Genomic DNA, 22,596 nt, shown 5'->3' on the forward strand with positions numbered 1-22,596 from the left:
ATCGCGTCGCCTGGTGTCGCCAGCTTCCTATGCCGTTTGCTTGCAAAACGCAAAGCTTCGGTCACGGTTCAAGAACACATATCCTGTCAAACTAAAACGAGAAAAGGAATCGTTTCACATTCCCTTTAAGTTTATTAATCAATGTCCATATTTTCCAACGGATAGATTGGAGCTCTTTCGCGCGGCAAATTGTTGTTAATTGTCTCAAGGAGAACGTTTCGTTCCCCGCAGTCACCTCTGAAGTCATCCATGTTGATACTCATCACCATTACACCAGCATAGCCTTCGTCTCGCATCAGATCCATCTAGCAAGGTAAGGGGAGATGCGCGGGTGAGAAACCCTAGATAAGCACGGCGCACGTGCATTTTACAGCGTCGACATGCGTACATATAGGCTTTGCACAAGGGATGAGGTTTACCTTGTACTGTATGCTCTCCTTGTCCTCATAGCCAACCCATTCATCTCCAAAATAAGCGTATGGGCACTTTCCTTCAGAGTCAAACTTCCTCGTCCAGCCTTCTTTTTCGATTAACCTGCATATCTATAAAGAGGCCAATTCAGTTTCATAGAGCTCAAACGTGGTGGTGGTGGCGGCGTAAACCGGCTTGCCGTTGTTGGCCTCAAACGTAACACGTAGTAAACATCATATCCCACCATTGGACATCAACTTCAACACCTATCAATGCAATTCGACGTGAAACGAAACATGATTCGACTTCAAAGCCAGAACCAATGCTTGGAGATCATTTTCAAAAATTCGACGCCATCTTCGAAATCACATCCCATCACATCGTATCGCATCATTCACCATCACATCGTTCTTCATGATCTGATGGTGAATGATGTCTGTGATGGCCCGTGAGGTGAACTTGTGGTGGAACTCGCTGTAATTAGGTGAAGATATAGTGGTGAGCATCACAGTCATGATCAGATTCCTATATTGTCCTGAAAGATTGATCGTCGTCCATGGACCAAGCAATTTTGTCTATGAGGAAGGTCGAAAGTCTAGTTGATTTAGAGACACAGTAAGTGCAGTCCTGATATGTCGGCACAGCGGGCAATGGAGAAAGATGGGTTCCCCATTTTGCATGCCACTACGGCGGACGCAACTTGGAGAGCACAGTTTTCGCAAGCTGTAACGCGGCTGAACACTGCAAGTGATATTCAGTCGCATCCAAAGAGTCAGTAACGCTACATCCTGACGAGAGATATTTCGTGGTATCAAACGATCTTCACTAATTCATCATCTTTTATGGGCTTTTCGGTTAGATTGGACGAGAATACGAGAAGAAACGACAGGTCGGACAATGTTTACGGTTGCAGTTATCTCAAGATGCAGTTATCTATCTCAAGATAGCAAATACTCGAGAGTATCTCATCGTGCTCATTGCAGACACATCACAGTTTGCAATTGCTTACCTCGGCGTACGAGTAGATCTCGGTGCTATTAACAGCAGGTCCTGGACGCGGTTCGTTTTTCGTGTCTATAGGTGCATGTAGACCCGTGTCGTTTGTGTACAGGAGCTTGTAGACGCGCCCGTAGAATGCTATTCCCAACATGACTTTCCTCTTCAAGGCACCGCGGTCAAACAGGTCTCTCATGCCGTATTTCTAGTAGGGGAAAAGGTATGCTCAGTTGTTTCCATTTTTCTTCGAAGGTTAGCGAAAGTAGGTGTACAGGGCGTGTGTAATGCCTAGCGGGGATGCCAGTTGACAGACACTGTCCTAACAAGACACTGAAGTTGAAACAAAGATGCCGTTACGTCGACAAAAGAAATTGATTGATCTATAGGGTCGTTCGTGCCAATTTGCGCTTTCCTTGTTCTCTCTTTCTCAAGGTGCACGGGTGCCTCCCATTGGTCACATCAGACGATGTCCCGCTACGATTGGGCGAATCGTTTGCGAGGACCAGTGCAAGCGCAGGCGCCTTTTGAGAAGAGAAGTGTGAACGCGTGAACTGCGGCTTGTTTCACGCTTAAATCATTGAATCCCGTTCCTTTTATGTTGGTGTCAAGGTAACGGTATCTTTCATTCCGCGAAGCAAAAAGTTTGCACTTCACTGAACCTTTGAGGAAAGCAAATGACAAACGCAGCAGGAAGATTCAATCTGGCTAGTGTAACAGTTTCCATGGGTGTGAGGAGGAGAAACGGGAAAGGGAAGTACAGAGAGTAAAAAAAAAAAAAAATCTGTAGTGAAGAATACACAGAGCAAATCTTCCAATCAAACAACATGTACATCGTACACCATTGAGTACAAGAAAATAATATTTTCTACATTTCTGCCAGTGGTCGTGCGTCTTATGACTCTTTGAACTCTCGCCTTCTCTTGTATGGATATGGTTTCAATAAAAATGCTGATTGATTGATTATAAAAAGAAAACCATTCAGAAAATTGGTTCCACATACGTCAGCTACTCCATGGCACGTACTCACTTAAAGACACTGCAGGTGTACGTATAGACTTGACATTACACAAAAGAAAAATACAGCGAAAAATGCTGAATGGGGAAGGAATAGAAAAGCGAAAAAAGACAGGAGGAAACAAACAAACAGGAAGCAAAGACCCAGGGGGGAAAGCAACCTCCCATCAAAACAGTCACAGAACACCGCCAAAATTGTTTCAGAAACAGTCACAACACAGATAAGGCTGTCACAGTACAGTCACTAAATAAAAATGCGTTCGCGGTTTTACAACCGGTTCACTTACAACGTTTAATTCTTGAAGTTCTTGCGGATCTATACTTCGAGGAAAGATTGGGCTGTGCACGTCCGTTTGACCCAGCCACTTCCATCTCAGTTCATATGAAATAGCGTTCATCCAGTCCAGGTACCTGCGTGCACGCACAGGAACGAGTCGAAAACATTGCCGTAATATCAGCACAGAAAATAAGATGCCACTAGAAGATAAAGATCGTCTTCCAAATTCTCGTCTGCGCGAGCTCAAGGAGGCAAGGTACGAAAATACATATGCTTGAGCACTTCCGACAGAGAATCTCTAGAGGAGAGCTTTGTAATTTTTAGTTTAGGGTAAACTCTGAGCTTTTTGCTTGAGAAAAGAAATAGCCCGTGCACACTGTGCACCCGGTGAACGCAAAGCCGTTGCCATTACACGTTGCGTGAGCCCCCTATTTTGGGAACTTTGCGTGCGGTACGCAAAAGTACTTTGCGTTGTTTGCGCGCGTCTCTTGCAGCAACTTTTCTTGTTTGATATGCAGGAAACACAAGTTGTGTTGTCCTTTATACCAGATGGCGTAGTTACCGTTTGCGCTTGGTGGGACACGACGCCATACTAAACCTACCATAGGTGGGGTCAGCTTGAGGGTCGCAAGTTCTTTGAGTGCAATGTGCGCAAGAAGCTCATACGCAATGCTATAAAACTCTCTCTATTCTTCTTTCTCAGTGCGCGTAGTGTTTGGGTTTGTCGTAATGGATGCAGCCATCCCATACCCTTTGGCACGTCTACTCACCCGATCAGCTGGTATATGTCATACCCATTGTCCAAGATGAAGGGACTAAGGGGAACTGCCGCAGTAAGAAGTAAATGGGTCCTGTTCTTCTGTTCCATGGCTTGTCTGAAGTCCTGCGAATAGACGTTTCCAAACACAGGCTTTATATGGCTCCAAGTGGCTGGCCATCCGGCTTATTGTGGTTTGTTCCCATAGCTGCCACAGCCGAAACACGGACGTGATTGGCGAACTTTTAATTGTGACGTCACATCGTTCACACTATACGGCTGCGATTATGGCATTCCGCACCAACACTGGGATGTTACCGGTGTTCGACGCCGGCTGAGCTTGTCTGATGCTGTTTTCTTTGGGTTTTTCTCAGGCGCTGTAAGGCAAATGTGAGCACAGTTCTTGTTTCTTGTGAAGTCGGTCCAGGGGAATGGTAACCGTGACGTTGCCCGCCTGAGCGTGGTCGACTAAAGCAAGCAGTTTCACCTCCCTCATCATCACCATCCGTCATCCGTACCCATCATCCGTATTGGGGGGGGGGGGGGGGAGAACTCGATGTATTGGCACAGCCGTTTCGGGACTAAATATTTGCGGAGCTGAAGAGTAAATGTAAGGGTCACGGGACTAAAATGGGGAGTAGTCCCAATCTAAAGGACTGGAAGCTGCATAGCGTTCAGATACAGTGAAGAGGCACGCTGACATGAACGGTACGGTGATGTTATACGTAAGGTTTGTCGTGCAGTGAGGCGACATTGTGCACGTGCCGTAGGGTAGGACTGCGGATAGTTTGGACCACCTCGGGATTTTTTTACGTACGCCGCAAATCTCCGACACACGGTGCTGGAAGCAATGTTTACCTTCCCCCACATTGCTACCGCCCTCGGCCGGGATCGAGCCCGCGATCTTGAGCTCAGCAAGCCAACACGTTACCGATTGAGCTACCGAGGACGTTTTGTCAGTATTATGCACATCACCTCTAGTGTGTGGTTTCAATACATTTGAAATTTGTAGCGGAGAAATAATTTCGCTGCGAATTTTGTATCTGAATTATTTCCTGCGCTACCGTGCGGATTACCGTTCCGCTGTTATGGAACGAGGAGACCCCGCAGCGGAAAGTGTGGATTAGTGGTCCTTTCTTTCTCGTTGACACCTATGGACCTGCATGGAGCAACTCACTGCACAAAAGGGACTCCCTGTTTTCTTGTCTATGTTATGCATCTACATAAAGTTATAACTGTCGCAAAAATGTTAAGGTAACACCCCAAGCAATACCTTGACCAGATGGACGAAGTTTTGCTTGTCTTCTGGGCCGCCACCCCTTTCCTTGAACCCTGGGAACTGCCAAAATATGTCGATGCCATCGAAGCCAAATTGTTGCAGCTTGTCCAAGACATTGTCTACGAATTTTCTTCGAGCTTCGCTATTTGATGCGATTCTTGCGATCAAGTTCGATTGGCTGCTCCACCCTCCAATGGAAAGCATTACTTTGAGCCGAGGCAGCTCGTCCTTGAGAATTTTGAAGTCGATGAGAGTTTCTGTTTACGAGAAGATGAAGAAGAATATATTTGTGTAGTTGTTCACAGTTTTGTGAAAGTTCGGTTTTCACTGTTCCTAACACTCATATAAGAGTAAGTACAATATGCAACAGAAAACAATCCGTAGGCTTATCTGATACTAGTTAGTTAGTTGGTAAATTAGTAAAATAAAGTAAACCTTGGAGCTATCAGCAACCCTCCATGGGTGCTACCTGCTCCATTGCAAGAGCTGTATAGCTATTACACCTTCTGATTCAAAATACTCACAGGCACTCAATGCTAATACTAACATATACTGGGTGTCCCAGAAAACGTGCCATTGAATTATAAGTAAAGAAAGCTACACCACCTAGAATCATGCGGTCAACGGCATTTGTTCCTACTACATTTTTGACACCTTCTAAGGTGAATGTCATGTAACGTAAGTTTAATTATGTAAATTTTGCAATCTGAACTCGGAAATCTGCCAAGCAATGGTCACTCTTTTTACTTCACCAATGTGAAGAGCGTGCCGAAGTTACTCAAATTAATGATAATTCACAGGGATATTGAGGTGCTATCCCATAGGAATAAATAGCCGGATATCACGCTCTACGGAGCAGTCCTATAGCGCGCGACGAATTTTTCAGGGCAATCATTGTCAGTCCGACCAGAGTCACTAAATAAGCTACGCTTAGCTTAAGCGTAGCTTATTCATAGACGAGATTATAGATAGACATAGATAGACATAGATTCATAGACTTATTCGTAGACGAAAGGAGGTTGGGAACTCAGCCCACTCCAGCATCGTAGAAAGAGATAACACAGGCATGGCTTGTCGCGTCCGAACCATGCCTTCCCTCTCCCAATTTCAGGAACTGCCACTTTTTGTACTATCGCTCTGTGGGGGTGGGGGATACATTCATTAGAACAAAAGGGGGGAGGAAGGAAAGGTCAGCCAAACTAGAGTCACTAAATAGGGGTACAAAGTACCGCATTTTCCGTGCCGGAACCGCTGTTCGGTGTCCGCGATTGGGCCGATCGTGTCACGTGGTTTCTCCGTCCAAGAACGCGCCGTCCATGTTGAGTCACCTCCGTTCCAAAACCGGCTTCCTCGACTGCATGCTGTTCTCTGGAGGAGAAGGGGTGATTGGCGTCCCATTGCTGGATGACGCAACCGCGCTTGACTTAAGATGGCGTTCTCGCTCGCCGGGCGTGGCTCAGTGTCTCAACTCTGCTTCCTATTTAGTGACTCTAAGCCAAACGGGACGTCGGCTCCGTGGGCTGGTGTTTGCAACCTCCTTTCATCGGACCGACGGCGACTGCACTCAAAAAGCCTTCCCGCGTTATATGCTCGGGTGCTCCGAAAAGAATGATGTGTAATATGTCCAGTCTTTCCAACCGTGACTGTCCACGTTTATTCCATTCTTCCTCTCCTCGTTTTCTACCTTCTTCTTCCTCGCTTATGTCTCCGGTGGCCAACATGATGTTCGGCTATTTTTTCCCTTGACGACAGAACATGGAATGACTGAAGTATAGGCAGTGGGAGTCGTTGACAGAAGACGTGTATATGCTTACCGTCGGTGTCGCTCACTTTCCAAGTGTCCTCTTCGATGTCAGCGAAGGAATAAATTATGTGGCTACAGAGCTCCGTCGCCACGTAACCCATATGGTAGTCATACGGCGCTGGGTGGGTAAATGCGTATTTGTCCACGTAGCACACAACGGGGACGCGACGGCCGTGGTTGTACCGTGGGACAAAAGTCGACGTGGCTAAAGAGCAGAAGAGAGAATGTCAGGTAAATAACAACATGTAACGCGCTTCCACTTTACAGGAAGCCTTGTACTATGTAGCCCTATTGGAGGTCATTAGGGAAATGCAGTAGAAACTGAGCCGCGGGAGCTGGTAGGAGTGGTTAGGAAATTTTGTCTTACGCGCCCAAACTAACAGACAAAAAATTGGAGAAGTCTAGCACTCGCAAGTGAATAAGATAAGTATTTAGAGAGAATGGAACATTCATTTTACTGAAAAACAAGCTTTTGGTCTGAGTCCGTCCTTCACCAGGGTGCGATACATTGAACACTTGGTAGAGATATTTATACTTATGTACATCAGAGAAAGGGGACAAAGAAGGTGGTGAGGAGGAAATATCGATTCTTATTAGAGAGGACTGAGGGCGCGTAAAAGAAAATATAAAAGAAGGCGATGTACAGTTAGAGCGTTACCGGAGATAAAAACCGTTGAGAGATCTCAGGTGAGCGAACATGGCAAAGAAGACATCTGAAAAAAAAAAATATGCTGGGGTTTGAGAAAAGATAAACAATGGCAGCACTCCCGTTAGCAAACTCTGTGGGGTGGGTGAACCTTGCTCTAATCCTTGCACGGGTTGAGGTTTGATTTTTTTCTTGTGTTTTCTTCGGAGGCTTTAAGACACATGTTGGTGCCGTGTCAAATGAAGTCTGCCCAGAAGGCACAACTCCACCCAAGCGTCATGCCTGCCACATCGGCACGTATATACACTGCTTGGGAAACTTACGACGTTGCCACACCGTCGTCATGAAGAAATCCGTAAATACAAGTAAAGGCTTAGCGTATCGCTTTTGGTTAATACGCATGCTTTTAGCTCTCGGAAGACAATAATGTTCGACTGATCAGAAATCAGAGGTGTCATCCTTCAATCTCACACGTTCATTGACTTCATTCCGCGCGTACCTGTTTTATATGAAAAATTAACACTCTTGCCTTGCCAAAGCCCGACGTTGAACATGAACAGCAACATCACCGCTCGTTCCATAACTGTTGCCGATATTCCGCTTCGGCCTACGATCTCCGACGACGCTAAAAAGCATGAGTGAATTATGGGTCTCGTTCCGTTGTTGGCGGCTACTCACGAACGATAAGGTGATGATAACCCGATAACGACGGAGTACGAGAGTCTGCTATACATACCTCGCTTTCGCATTGCGCCAAGGAGCGTTCGAACGCAGCGTTTGGAAGCTTCCTTCGCTCGTACAAGAGAATCTCGCATTTCCGTTGTCAATCGCTCCCTTGCTGCACCGGATGGTTTGTTTGTTACCTACGCGTGCTTCCAGAGACTTTGAGACTGCGATAGCGCACCGCAATCCAAAACTGGAATGTGTGAAGTGGGGGAATTCGCACGACCGTGGCAGATAAAATGTCATCTTGGCGCAAATCGCGCAATTGAAAAATTGCGCAAGACCCTCCATAGGGACGTTCGGCTAGAGTTTGGCATGGTCACACTGGCGCCGGCTTTCTTCTATGGTGGCGAGAGGAGGAAAAGTTTTCCAGCACATTCTACAAGCGTAGAAGACGATGTTGGCGATTTCACACGTCATCGCGTGAATTCTGTCTTGTGTTCGACCTACCTCAGTGAATGTGTAGAACGCCTGAAGAAACAACTGCAGGAAACTGCGAAATAACTGAAATAAATCCTGGAAATAACTTAGCCTTGCCACCACAGGTGGCACTGATGGCAGTGAGCGAGGGCTCCCCCTGTGCAGCCAAACGCGCCTATAAGGACGCAACAAGCAACAACTTTATTTAAAGATAATGAATGGGGAGTTTCATCGCGAGGGGCGATGCTCTACGCCATTGCTGGTGGTGATGTGGGGAATGAAACAATGAGCTCCTCCACAATAGGGATCGAAGTCCTATTCAAGAAGCAACACAGTTACATAAAACTACGGCATTTTGAATTATGTAGTGTCCTTAAAAAAGGGAAAAAAGTGGGAAGTGTTGTTAAATTTCTTGTTTTGTTCTCCAGAGTCGGCGGTGCATGGCTTACAGATTCTATAGTGGTACAGTCGACCCCCGTTTATCCGGACTTCATTTATCCGGATTCCGCGGTATCCGGACAAAAGGCACGTGAACGGATTTTCCTCCATGTATTTTGTTCTCGTTTATCCGGACTTCAGCTTCCGGACTCGGACAAGAATTCCAGGGAACGAAAGTCGAAAATTCTTGTAATCCAGCTTCAGTTATCCGGACTACCGTGAGTAAGAGGAGACGCTGACCCCGCTTTGTCACCCTTTTCGCTGTGTTGGGGTTATTCCCGTCACACGTCAGGGACCTACATTCCTCCGTGACCCCCGATGACCCCCTTTTCTATTGGTGTGCGTTGGGTCACGTTGACCAGTCGAGTAATTTGGAAATATCTCGAGCAACTGTCCGGTTCTAGAGGGGAAAACTCCAGCCCGAAAGCCTGCTGCTTACGGCCCGTTGGCCGATGAAGACATTCACCTAGCTGAACTGCGATCCCTGATGCAGAGGCTCACTGGGACCGCCGTAGATGCTGCTGCAGTTTCTGACTACGTTGACGTTGATAAGGATGATGACGCGTGTGCAGCTATGACTGATGACGGTGTGATTGCTGCTGTTGCCTCCGATGATGTGCAGCAAGGCGGTGCCGATGACGCCAGTGCAGCGCAACAGCGTGGCTCAACTCTATGCAACTAGCAAAAGTTTGCAGGAATCGATTGCCTACACTACTATGTAACAGCTGTCGTTGACGAGATTTCTGTGTTTTAATTAAGCCTTGCTCTGTAGGACGTTTCTATTCGGTCGTTTCATTTATACGGATGCCCCGGTATCCGGACGATTTCGCCGGGAACGGCACCGTCCGGATAAACGGGGGTCGACTGTATATATATATATATATATATATATACAGGGTGTTTTGCTTTATTCGCTAAATAATTAAAAAAAGTAAAACTGAAAGGTAAGTCTCGTGGTACAAGTCCACAATTACAGAAACAAAGACCAAGAAATGTACCGTCCGTCACAAGTGGCCAGGATGACACCACATACTTCGCTCAATTTTTATGCAGCAAATACGCCCACTTCGCATAGCTGGAAAGTTCACCACTATATGCTCACCATATCACCTCCAGGTATCTGACAAGAGTATCCGCTACCGCAAGGGAACACCCCAAAATAGAGTTGTTCTTGTTACCATTGTGTTGTCGACATCATCCGAGAAAAACGGTCCTGCATATAGTACCAAGATGAAGAAGCTCATAATAGATGTTGGTCAGCTATTATTTGTAGTAGATGAAGAGGAGGTTGACAAGTTGGTAGGCGGTAAGAGGAGGTTGGGATGTAGACAAGAGAAAGTGTGGAAGCAATAAACGAGTTTCCAGAAAGGGACGGTGTCTCTTGCCTTGTCCTGCGAGACACTGCATAATTCAAAATGCTATAGTTTTATGTAATTGTGTTGCTTCTTGAATAGGACTTCGACCCCTATTGTGCTACCTGTGGTGGCTAAGGCTAAGTTATTTCCAGCATTTATTCCCGCTGTTTCGCAGTTGCCTGAAATTGTTTCTTCGGGCGTTGTACACATTCACTGAGGTAAGTCGAACACAAGACAGAATTCACGCGATGACGTATGAAATCGCCAAAATCGTCTTCTACGCGTGTGGAATATTCTGGAAAACTTTTCCACCGCCCGCCACCAGTGAAGAAAGCTGGCGCCAGTGTCGTCGTGCCAAACTCTAGCTATGAAAATAGTGGGAAGTGTTGTTAAATTTCTTATTTTGTTCTCCATAGTCGGCGGCGCACTGCTTGCCGATTCTATAGTGGTATATATATAAAGGGTGTGTTTTTTTTATTCGTTAAATAATTATTATAGAAAACTAGCAGAGCAAACTAGATGCAGTTTTCGCAGTTGGGTTATATGTATTCTGTCGAAGAAAGTATGTGGCTACAAGAACACTAACTACCGAAAATTCATTAATTAACTCTCTAATTATGGAAATTCGTGCAAAAGCGATCCAGCAGCACGGGAGATATTCCTCGTTGAAAGCCATTCCATGTTTAAAACACACTTAAACGTGCACATGTGTTGCAATATCCATCGCTGAATTTCGCTATGCAAATGAGCCGAAACAAGAACGACGCCTCTGGAGTGCAACAAACTGTGCACCCATCAGAGCAGACAGAATGTATCGTATTAATTTTAATTCTCTTGCAGTTATGTTTACGGAAAGTGTAATTTATAAACAATTTCAACAAAAATTACTTTCATGAAACAGGATACTCGTGGCAACGACCGAGGTCCACCACATGAACACTATACAGGAGCTTGGTTTCTGACATTCAAACAGTCAATGTAAGTATTTTATATCCTCGTCTCTCGTGAAGTGGCGCACTGGCACCGCGAAGACCCCGATGAGTCCCAACGGGGGCACCTGTCATTGCGTGCTTGCCCACGCGATGCCTGTAAACCGCCCAAGATGCAAGAAATTGGTCAATTGGAGGGCGCGTCTTTCGTGTAGCCTCCTGGCGGACACATCCTTTGTGTATATGGATCACTTTTTCGGTGGCACTTCCCACTTGCCCATTGTGATCCCGTAATACGATGTCTTCTGCTGACTTCGGCGCCCTCAAAGCAAAAGTTGCCATCCCTGCAGCGTGTAAGAGCCAAGTCTGGCGTATTGCATTGGTCGTGGATGTGCTATGGAACCCCACCAGTTCAGTGAACGACTTGTGCGGTTTTATGCCGCGTTGATTGTGACAGGCAGCAGGGACTACGATCGGACGCTTCGGGGTTAGCAGATGGGTACGCCGCGTGGTGCTCCTAGTTCTTCCACTACGCTGAGGTACTCCACATCCGCTAGGATAGCACTTCACTAGAGGCTTGCGGGGGCGATTCACTTTACGGGTGCTTACTACGTGATTGGGATTCGTAACCGTCCCCTGACCTTGCTTGTCGTTTGTGGCGGGTTCATCTCCCGGGTCACTACTGCTGCGGTTGTGGTGCAACCTGATCCTTATAAAGCGGACGTCCTTCCTCTGACGTTGCCGGCCAAACATGTCCTGCAACCAAGGGTCAATCGCAGCTACACTGACAACCAGGAATAGTAATAGCAGGTACCGCATTAATTTACAAATATGCACAAATCTGATAGAACGTTAACACATTGCGAAAGGCGGCGACTTCTTCTTTCATCCTGTACCGCTGCTTTACTTCTACAAAACTCTACCCCTTGCAACCATCGCACAATAATGGCAAAATATCTGGGCGCGAAGGAACATTCTGAAACGTCGATAAACACGTTTATTAATTGTAATGGTGCAGACCAGCACAATATGTGTGCCGTCACGCCCGTGCCTTGTCTTGGAGTAGTGGAATGGGAGACTGCTGGTGACATACTGTTCCATGCAGACGGCGTAAGACACAATGGCAACTTGGGCGGGTGTTGACTCGAGAGACTCGTGCATCAAGAATCGTTCCTACGGTTAAAGTGCACCGTTTTTAACCACGTGCGGTCAAAATCGTATCTGAACCTCTCCATGTTTCTCCTTCCTCTTGCTACTTGAAGCGTTTTCCAGCCTGGGTGGGGCCCTGTACTATATTAGGTCTGCACACAGCTCGCAGAAAAGAGCGTCGGTGCACCATTGGCGTACTACATGGAAGAAGCAGAAATCGCGGGTTCGAACCCCGGGAACCCCGGGAGGTACCCGGGTTCGGCTCCCGGTGCCGGCTGTGCTGTCTGGGGTTTTTCCTGGGTTTTCCTCAGACGCTTTCAGACATATGTCGGCACAGTTCCCTTAGAAGTCGGCCCAGGACGCGCATTCCCCCAGGGCGTGAGTCGTGACGTTGCCCACATACGTGAGGGCGACAACGGCAAGCCCTATCACCACCACCACCGCGGGTTCGATCCCTGCCGAGGACGGTAGCAATGTTGGGGAGGTAAACATTGCTCCCAGCGCCGTGTGTCGGAGATTTCCGGCGCTTCTGAAAAGAGTCCCAGGTGGACGAAATTATCCGCAGTCCTGTAGGTGGGGTGCGATAGGGTGCGCCGGTTCTCCGGAAAGAGGAAAAAGAAGCACACGTATAGGCGGTTCACCAGAAAGAGGGAAAAAGTACTGGTAAGGCTATGGTGTGACGTCACGTGCACGCCACCTATGCACAGCGGCACGTGCAACACGTCGTACCACAAATAGGCTGACTCACCTTACGTGTAAATCTACTCCCAACCGATGTTTTGGAGGAAGCAGAAGCCACCGTCCCGTCCTCCGGCGCGTACGATTGTGGGATAGTGCTGTCTATCACGTGATCACACACGTGCCCCAAGCAACATGGCGGCGTCCATGGCTGAAAAGGGATCCGGGCGAATCTGGTGTTGTCCGAAGGTCAACATCGAAGAGTATACGCGTATAAAAGGTGACATAGAATTAATTACGCGGACACCGAAGCATGCAACAAAGCGATGCAAACCGAAACTGAAGATAAGGTCACGTGGTCGACAGCGACCACCAGTGGGTCCCACGCACATCGGTTTCAAAATGCCGCTCCTGTATTTCCTTCCTGTACGATGCATGTCACGCGGCCAGAGGTGACGTCGTCGGTGATGCAACCGGACGCAACGGTGACAACAGTAAAGTGGCCCGAAAAATATTTCATGAGGGAGCTACAGAAACTTTACGTGAAAGAGGAGGAGTTCACTCTGCCCCCCAGGGACTGAAACCAGAACGGAACCGAAAGCCGCTTAGAACCCAAATTTTTTCAAGAACCGTAACCGGAACGTAACCTCAATTTACCATCACAATTAACCGTCACCTGAACCGAAAAATGTGATTTCGGTTACCGGTTAATACGAATCGGTTCAAGTGTGGACGCGAACAACTTTGGATGCGATATTTGCATCGTTTTAACAACTCTGATTAGTGGTGTAGTACCTGCTTCTGTTAAAGGAGATCTCTTCGTCACGTGTTTTTTATTCAGAAGTTCTGTAGACAACTTACCATCTTATGCGCTTGGATCCATAATCGGACAACATACGCGTCGTACGATGTGTATTGCGTACGTCCCTTATGAGCTATGAGCTATGAACTGTATTATTGTGATACGAAGCGTTCCACGTTGTTTGTTTCCACATCTGTTTGCTTAACCGCTCAACGCACACAGTTTTTCTTGCCTTATAGCTTGTTACAGCACGAGCGAAATGAATGTGCACGAGATAATAGACACCGCAACAAATTGTTTTACGGGGAATGTCGCAAACGGCCAAAGTGCGTCGAAGAAGGAGTTTACTTCCTTCGATCTGGCAGATGGCACTGCACCAACCAGCGCAACAGATGATCATTTTTAACTCGTTTGTACTCTGTAGCTCAGTTTGCGAAATCCACGCGGCCTAGCTATATATATATATATATATATATACATGTACATAATTATTTATATTATGTATATACATGTACATAATTGTTTGTGCGTTTATGTCTGTATTGTATCCGCTGTTAGTTATGTGTATTGTGTGCGCCAACACCATGGCCTTAGCGGCCGTTCTTGGGCACTAATAAAATTATTATTATTATTATTATTATTACTATTTTATCCTAGATAAAGAAAAAAACATACCGGTTCAACTGTTTTGGCTACGGGTAACCGCCAATATTAAAACGGGGGATCCTGTAACTGTAACCGAACCGATATTTGTTTCGGTTTCAGTCCCTGCTGCCTCCGTTTCCTGTCTTCTCCCATTCTCGTCTCCCTTTGGCTACGCCACGGAACGACAGGGCCAAGTGTTCCCGTACTGCACAACATATACTCCTGCCTCCGCACGCCGTATCCCCGTCGCAAGGTGGGGTCGCCTTCCTAGAACTAGGGTACGTAGTCTAAATCGTCTCGGGAAAATGCTGTCCGCTCGTCCAAAGTAAAACTTCCGTTGTATGTTCAGGGACATTTTTTTCTTTCAACCAAAAATGAGAAGAAAAAAAAAATCACTTCATAGTTCTTTAAGTATGCAACTAATGAAATTAAGACATGACTCGAGTGCGAATATGCCGGTTGGCGATTAATGACATCATTAGCAGCAGTATACGGTTGCTGATAGTTTTATGTAGAAGCATTGTGAGTTGCATAGTTCACTCATCGTCCGCTTCCGCCAGCTTCTCATATATTTTCTTAAGGAGTGGATTCGAAGTTCCGCAGAATGACTGGAAATCATCCATGTCATTGTTGAACACCATGACACCTGCGAGCCCCTCTCTGATAACGAAATCCATCTGAAACAAAGAAGAAGCCGACTTTAGTTTGCAGGTGAAAAAACCTGGTCTTATTGTGCAGTTTGCATGTTCGACTCCAGAAGAATTCAGTTGGTCTGGATAGAAACTAACTGTTCTGAGGCTAGATTTGATGTGATGTGATGTGATAAAGAAAAAACATGCAAACAGACGAACACAATGTGAATGTGAGTGAGCGCGCGTCCCGTTCGCTGAATCGGGCCCCGTGGCAAGTTGTCTGTAAGACGCGCCAGTCTAGCGTAATAGTTGGCACACTTAGCGTAATAGTTAGCCGGCAATCAAGAGGTGCGTGCTTCGATTGCCGCCATCGCCTTGGTTTTTCGACGACGACCATATTTCAACCACGTTTTGTTTTTTACTGACACTATAGCTTACCTTATATCCGATACTTTCTTCATCTTCATAGCCGACCCATTGATTATCATAATAGGCATACGGGCATTTGGTCTCATTGTCGAATACTCGTGTTGCTATACCATCAGCTATGTTCGTACATATCTGCGTAAAATAATAGGAGAATGCAATGCCCCCTGTGAGAACACAAATGATAAAATAACTAAATCAGTAAATGGAAAGTGAAATAGAAGGAAATAGAAGGAAGAATTACCTCGTAGTACGCCAAAATCTCACCACTTCCAATGTATGGACCTGGTATCGCAGCCCACGGCCTAGCCGGTGCGTCGATACCGTGCTGGTTCTTATCCGCCAACACAAAGCTTCTACCGAAGAATGGAATTCCGAGTACCAACTTCTTTTGCGGTGCTCCAAGCTTCAGAAGCCTTTTTATCCCGTCCTCCTGAAGTGTGCAGGAAATGGTTACGATGACTTACTTGCACTCTACGTGTGTTGTCCCACATTAAGGCGGTGACAGGAGTATGGAGCCGTCATCAGGGTCATACTCACTATTTCGCTCACAACTAGCCCCACAGAACTTTCATAATTCCCAGAATTCCAAGATGGCGGAGAAGGACATCTCAACAACTGAGCCGCCATGATAAATACGGTAGCCCTCACGTGCTACGAACGGTACCTTCCACAAGCTCCATATGTCGTCCGTTCTCTCATGCAGCAATACAAGGCCCGGATGGTACAATTCCTCTTCCTTACGGATTAGGAACCAATCCAAGCGCACCCGATGATAGCAGACAAGACGAACGCACTTCACACATGGAGCCCAGGGGAGGAGGGACACGGCTTGGATTGTATTGGATACCAGAAATGACGAGGCGGATTGGTATTCACGCGTTGAAGGCCCGTGGGCAACACCACCTAGACCCAAAGCCTGATCGCTTGAGCGATGTGACGTAACTATTAAGAGTCCAGAGCCCGCCAATCACGACTGTGCTTACAGCGGCCATAGCTATGGAGACGAGCCGCCACCAGCCGCATGGGCAGTCACTCGAAGCCACAGAAAGCCTGTGTTTCAGAATCGTGTTCGGCGATTGGCCTTTGACATTTTGGCTGGCTGCGGCGATTGGCTGACTTTATAACGTCTACGTGCGAAGGAGTGAGAGGAGGCCTTAAGAAGGCCTCCTATATCCAGGTGGCGTTGGCCGGTGCCGTATCTGTCGAGGCTGCTCCAGTACTAGATGTTGAGAAAGGGCAGCGCTGGCTTACAAATACTTTATTTCCTCCCATTTCTCGCTCTCCCAGCTGCTTATCTAGCCTCTTTCCTTATGATTTCATTGGTTACGCAGACGAGCTGATTACGAGAGAGCCGCTACCGGACCCCCGCTTTTCTATAGCGCCCGCGGCGGTCCGGATAACCTCGTTACCGTTCACTCTATACAGCTCTCCGTTTGCTGGTATGGAGGCAAGGCACAGTCAGCGGCCCAAATGACGGCCAAATGCTGACGGTGGTGTCGCTGCAATTCGCGTTACACAACCGTAACTGTCCTACGGGTTCTTTTCTTTTTCTCTTTTTGCTACTTACTACATTGACTCCTACGACGTCGTCTTTGTCGGACGCCTTGCCGTAAAGAGGACTGTGTACTCCAGTCCGACCATTCCAGCGGCCTCTCAGATCAAAGCCGAGGACATTGAGCCAGTCAACGTGCCTATAATGAGAAGTGCTCAAAGTTGCATTAACACTGCGCTACCGCAAACAGAGTCTGGCGACCACGTGGTGGTGGCACGTGACAATGCCACGTGAGAGTGCTACGTGACATGTCTAGCAACATGAGTGGGCAAGCATACAGCCATAGTGTTCATGAACGATATATTCTAGCGCACATCTTGCACAAGTAGTGCACATTTAGCACATTTGGGCCCGGTTTCACCAACGCCGATTAACATTTGAACCGCCGAGGTCAACTGTCCCTTAACTTGAATTTAACGCTTAACTCTGCTTCACTGAAGGGAGCTATTGTCACTGAAACATTTATTACAACAACAACAACTACATGAATGACGATGAGATGAGGTGAACATTTATTACGTTGCCAACTAACGTTTACAAAACAGATTTGAGTGTTAACTTCATGTTTTAGCTACCCTTGACCTAGGTCCAAAGTCGACCAGCGTTGGTGAAACCGGGCCTTAGAAACAGAGCTAACAATCTTACTTGACCATTTCTGCAACGTCGTAGCCGTTGTTGAGGTAAAACGGGGTGATTGGGACAGTGGCCGTCAGAACCAGGCCTTTGCCTCTGAATATCATGGAAAGCTCCTAAATTTAGGATATGTCAAGCGTTAATTAATTAATTAGTTAATTTGACAAGCTGCTTGATAAAACGCACCGTCCTTCTGCTTAACATTACAGTTTCACCTTCAATAGTTCGACGTAGTTTCTCTCGTCTGTGTCGGGAGACCCTCCTCGGTCACGATTGGCTGGGAATCGCCAGTCTATGTCAACCCCGTCGAGGTTATGTTCCCGGAGGAATTTAACGACGTTCTTGGCGAAAGCGCGTCTTGTTTGCTGATTCATAGCGACTTTCGAGAGAGACCCTCCTCCGTGTTCCCATCCTCCAATGGATACCATTGCTTTTACGAACAGGAACTTATTCTTTATGTTAGCAAATTCCTTATAACGTCCTGCAACGCGGAAAAAGGTATATTACTGATAAAAACACTGAAAAACACTTCGCGTTTCCTGTCCGCGATGTTTGTCTGTGATGTGATGTTTGTCGTTTACAGGTACCGCAAATCAGTTTAGACACAATCTCATCAATCGAGTATCATCAATCAATAGTGTAGGCCTTCAGGACTATAACGTAACCATTTTTGTCCCAATTACACTACAAATTTTTTTTACGCAATCAAAATTGAAAATGGACCGTTTTCACACTCGCGTCCTATCCTAGCAGCTGTCCAGCGAAACACGATCAGCGCGCGCCAAAGAGCAGCCGGCGCCATGTTGGCGTCGTCACTTGAGATGTAGGGCACCGTCTTCGGTGCCGCCAGGGTCACAGAGCATGCGCAGAAGCGTTGTGAGTAAGGTCCATTGCGGACAACACTGTACCGCACGCTTTGCATTGCCCGCCCAGCACTGCATACGTCTAACTTTGGGTCTAACACAATATCCTTGCTCAAGAGCACTCCAAACTGAATCTAACACAGTGAAGAAGGAAAAAAAAGAAAAAGAGGAAAATTAAAAAAAAAAAAAAGAAAGCTGCACACATGAAGTCGGTGTTGCCCTCTGAAATCAAGGTTGCCTCAGACCAGGCGTAGTCCCCAAATTATTTTACCACAATGCGTTGTTATGAGCCATTTATATGTAACAATCTCTTGAACGACTCCTAACATGTAAGGTACATGCTTTGTCGCTGCGCGGTCCCTTTAAACTATTCTACTATGGAGTGCTCAGAGGGAACCAGCGAGACGCGGTTTTCTTTTCACACCACGGACGTTTCACACGCGCGAGCATACAAGACATACGAGTTTAGTTGTTACATGTAAGTGTGTACATGGCTGTACACAGAATGTGCATAGCTTACGTGTATTATTCGCATATGATGGTATAATGCTCTTTATGTCATTTTGCTCGCCGTCGGCTCCTACATAAGCCAGGATGACATGCGTGCACAGGTCCCCCGGTATGTCTTCTACGTTGTAGTTCATAGGACTGGCCCTCGTAGTTGCCCAGCCAGAGTAGTAGCAGACGACAGGGAGACCTCCTTGCTTTATGAAGTCATCGTCTGCAAAGTCATGAAGTGAGCGTAGTGTCATGCTCATAATGTGCCGTTGTCCGAACGCTCGGTTAAAACGGTGATGACACGTACAGACACACACGCACGCAAGCGGCGCATGCATACTACGTACAAGGATTCCGACAACGATGTGAGGACGAAGGGATTGGATTGGATTGGATTGAATATGAAAGAAAATATGGAGAGGTTGCCTACCAGGGTCGTTCTTAATAATGTGTTGACTTACCTGTAAGGGCACCATGTATTGCCTGCAGGATCAGGAGCACTACAGCTAACTGCCTCATCATACTCCGCGCTGCCCTTAATATGGAGCTAAAACAGGACAAAAGAGAGAAATGGAATCACATTCATCAGTCTGAAACATAATAATGATAATTTGAGCCTTGAAGCCACGAGACATCTTGGCAACCCTGATGGACCATGAGATTGGGCGATCGCCCCCCAATTCATGAGGTTAAACATTAGGTTTCCCCCTCTCCACTCGCCAGCTACGCTCTTCGACCGAGCCACCGGCCCCACCAACGTGAGGGTCTGGACTCGACCTTGTCCACGATCATGGTCAAGTAGCGTTCATAGCAGCTACGATTGTCACATAAGATGGATTGACAAACCGCACTCTAGCGACCTCAACTATCTGGTCACGAATAAGACTCATGCTGCAATACAGTTATGTGAGATCTATCGTAACGAGACGCCCGTTAGATCCTGCTTGGTTGGGTCACTCTGAAGCAGCCTGCTGATGGGTCCTACTGAGGTATTTTGTCAAGCAACTTACATGTTTAGTACGGCGTGTCTGAGATGCGGTCTGCTCCTCCTGTGCGGCGTGGCCTCGAGAGAGCCGGTTCGAGATGTCGCTTTGCACCACTCGACGCAACGAGACGCAACGAATGAGGGAGAACGACGAACAGGGAGGATCTCCTTTATGCACACGAGCTCGTTGATGACCTGTCGACTCCACGTTGCCGCACGAGTGTATTACTATTATGGCACCGTCCTTTCCCAATGATGTCATGTTGACGACGTCCACATTGCGTCCACAATTGCAACGTATCTTTGACGTCGCTGGGAAGGGAATAGACTTGTTTCTGTCGCAACAAAAAAGAAGGAAGAAACGCTTTGCATGCGTCTCGTTCGTATCGGGACTGAAGCATGGGCGTACTGAAAGGGAGTAAGAGGGTCGGTGCCCCCCCCCCCCCCAACACACACACCCGTGGAGCTTCAAGGTCACTTGTAAAACTTGTGCCATCTATGTTCATAGGTCGTTACGAATTATCTCAGATGTCATAGTATTATAATCGTCTGAACACCGGCACCGTCCGCAGCGTCCCTCTCCCGGAAAAAAGTGAGGGGGTTCCAAGTCAGCAACTGAGGAATACTTGCTGCGCAAAGTCTAGAACGAAGGCAGTTAATCCACACTTCAAGAAAACAATAAGTAGGTATTTTAATCCCTTTGGGTATTGCATATGGGAAAGGGAAACGAAAGGGAAGTCCTCCTCTCCCATGTAAAGTCCCCATAGAAACGCGCCGGAAATATTTTACTGGGCTGCCTTCAGAAGCCGAATGCATGAAAGTTGGGACGGTAGCAGTGCTCGGGACGTAAATTCCAGGGTCCCGGACTATAATGGGGAGTAATTACAGTCTAGGATACTATAGAAGCTGTGAGTACTCTCCAAATTACTAATTTTTCTTCTTATTTCTTCTTCTCATGTGTGCTTCCTACGATGCGCATGCATGAGGCTCAATGTGTCCACCGAGTGTATCCTATAACGGTCGACAGATGGTTCTGGGTTTTAGCAATTCTAGAGTGCTGTAAAAAAACAAAACAGAAAAAAAGAAGAAAACATGAGACATCACACACATATCCTCTGAGTGCCGTCTGTGGCACGAATCGAATGCTGCTGTCGTACTCGTAGTCTTCACTGGTGAAGCGGATTTTCGCCTGGGTACATTGTGATTGCTTCAAATCTTCTTGCACGTTATGGCCTTCCATTCCTAGTTCCGCGTTACACCTTCTAGCATTATGTTCGCTCTGCTATTTAAGACCTCTATGGAGCCTCCCAACCTCATCATCAGAATATATCTGTTGTTGTTGTTCAATGGCGCCACTATAGTTGACACGCATGGAGCTGAATATATAGAAGTATTGGCTTTTAGCAGATTTCCTGTTTTCGCGTATTCGAGCAGTGTATCGTCAGAAGTCAGTGTATCGAAGAAGTCAGTGTATCGTCAGGAGACGCATCGAACCCTGACGTCGCTCTCAGAAAGTACAAATAGTCGTACAACAGCACATGTTCACACAAAGTGTCCATTTGTTCGATTTGTGAACTATGGCTAAAAAACGGATAGAAGCTTCGATCAAAGAGCACGGACATAAGGAATGTGTATATCAACGACAACTTAACAGCATCGAACAGGGATTGGCTCCATAAGGCAAGGCTGAGTCGTAGGGAACTTAACTTCAAGTTGCTATCGCACAAAAATGGTACAGTCTTCATGAAAAAAAAAAAGAAGGACAATCCATATCAACTGCCTTGAAGATTTCGACAAGGTTGCCTAAGTAAACTTTCACTTTCTCTTATATTCTGTCTACCCTGGGAACTTTCCATTATCTCCCTCATAGTGTCAAAAGTTTCTTGTTCAATCACGCTGTACTTCATCTGTAGTTTTTCACTTGAATTGAGATCAATGACTAAGATCAAGAACTTGATCAATGAGATCAAAGCATGATATTCTGTTGGTACTGATGAATGCTTTAGGACTGGAAATTGATGTAGTCATTATTACTGAGACGTGGTACAAATCTGAGAGTGATTTCTTTCTTTTGCCTTATTCCAATCAATTTTTCGAGAACTGAGAAGGAGGTTCTGTGGGAGGAGGTGTTTCTATGTTAATTAGCTGAAACTCGTTTGAACTATTAAGTGGCTATTGTGCGTGTACGTTGTATTATTAAATATATGTGTGACATAACGAATTGAAGTACTCAGCGTTGTACATTGCCTTGCTCAAGACATTCTGCAAGTAACTTTGCTAAACAAGTTTGCAAGTAAGCAAGCAAAACTGTTTGCAAGTATAAATACAACAAAAACTAAAGCAGTAGTCTTTACGACAAAACGTAAGAGGCTATCAAGTCTTTCACCTTTACGTTTTGGAAACATCCAGATACAATACAGGCACACTACGAAATCATTAGGTGTTATTTTCACATGGCATCTCATATGATGCCCCATGACATGTCACGTGAAACACCATGACATGTCATGGAACTACCATTTTCATGTTTTAATGGAAAAATTGTGCAGTATGTCTGGTACACTAAATATGTGCAGGTACATTCTTCCAACAAATGTTAAATGAACGTTATACACCAGTATTTCTTTTCTTGTTACTGCACGCTTACTGCACGCTAGTACGGGGCGCAACGGAAAAGCGCA

General features: G+C 46.4%; 3 protein-coding genes across 8 annotated transcripts in view; 1 reads left to right on the forward strand and 2 right to left on the reverse strand.

Moving 5' to 3' along the window:
- LOC135366875 (uncharacterized) overlaps positions 1 to 22,596 on the forward strand; it is a 147,308-nt gene that overhangs the window by 43,479 nt on the left and 81,233 nt on the right. For 2 of the 5 annotated variants that reach the window (XM_064599833.1, XM_064599834.1), the window contains exons 2-3: positions 11,022 to 11,098; positions 14,444 to 14,576. The exons of 1 other annotated variant lie outside the window; for it this stretch is intronic. In XM_064599833.1, coding sequence (XP_064455903.1) covers positions 11,022 to 11,098; positions 14,444 to 14,576 — 210 coding nt within the window. The remainder of the gene's footprint in view (positions 1 to 11,021; positions 11,099 to 14,443; positions 14,577 to 22,596) is intronic. 2 more of the 5 variants (XM_064599835.1, XM_064599836.1) reach the window with 1 other exon arrangement.
- Positions 93 to 8,067, reverse strand: LOC135366874 (endochitinase-like). 2 transcript variants are annotated; one of them, XM_064599831.1, is made up of 9 exons: positions 7,921 to 8,067; positions 7,714 to 7,809; positions 6,549 to 6,743; positions 4,729 to 4,991; positions 3,469 to 3,581; positions 2,709 to 2,832; positions 1,421 to 1,612; positions 420 to 542; positions 93 to 305 (listed from the first exon to the last, which is right to left on the reverse strand). In XM_064599831.1, the coding sequence occupies exons 1-9, from the start codon at positions 7,997 to 7,999 to the stop codon at positions 135 to 137; spliced, it is 1,356 nt and encodes a 451-aa protein (XP_064455901.1). In that variant the 5' UTR covers positions 8,000 to 8,067; the 3' UTR covers positions 93 to 134. The 2 variants fall into 2 exon arrangements, with proteins under 2 accessions (XP_064455901.1, XP_064455902.1); XM_064599832.1 differs by lacking the exons at positions 6,549 to 6,743; positions 7,714 to 7,809; positions 7,921 to 8,067 and adding an exon at positions 5,964 to 6,326.
- LOC135366878 (endochitinase-like) lies at positions 14,814 to 20,128 on the reverse strand. The gene is made up of 9 exons (XM_064599840.1): positions 19,941 to 20,128; positions 19,392 to 19,477; positions 18,953 to 19,153; positions 17,785 to 18,050; positions 17,582 to 17,685; positions 16,952 to 17,075; positions 15,626 to 15,814; positions 15,394 to 15,516; positions 14,814 to 15,000 (listed from the first exon to the last, which is right to left on the reverse strand). Exons 2-9 carry the CDS (start codon positions 19,450 to 19,452, stop codon positions 14,860 to 14,862), a joined length of 1,209 nt encoding a protein of 402 aa, XP_064455910.1. The 5' UTR covers positions 19,453 to 19,477; positions 19,941 to 20,128; the 3' UTR covers positions 14,814 to 14,859.

This window comes from Ornithodoros turicata, chromosome 8 (genome assembly GCF_037126465.1).
Source record: "Ornithodoros turicata isolate Travis chromosome 8, ASM3712646v1, whole genome shotgun sequence".
Classification (NCBI taxonomy): Eukaryota; Metazoa; Arthropoda; class Arachnida; order Ixodida; family Argasidae; genus Ornithodoros; species Ornithodoros turicata.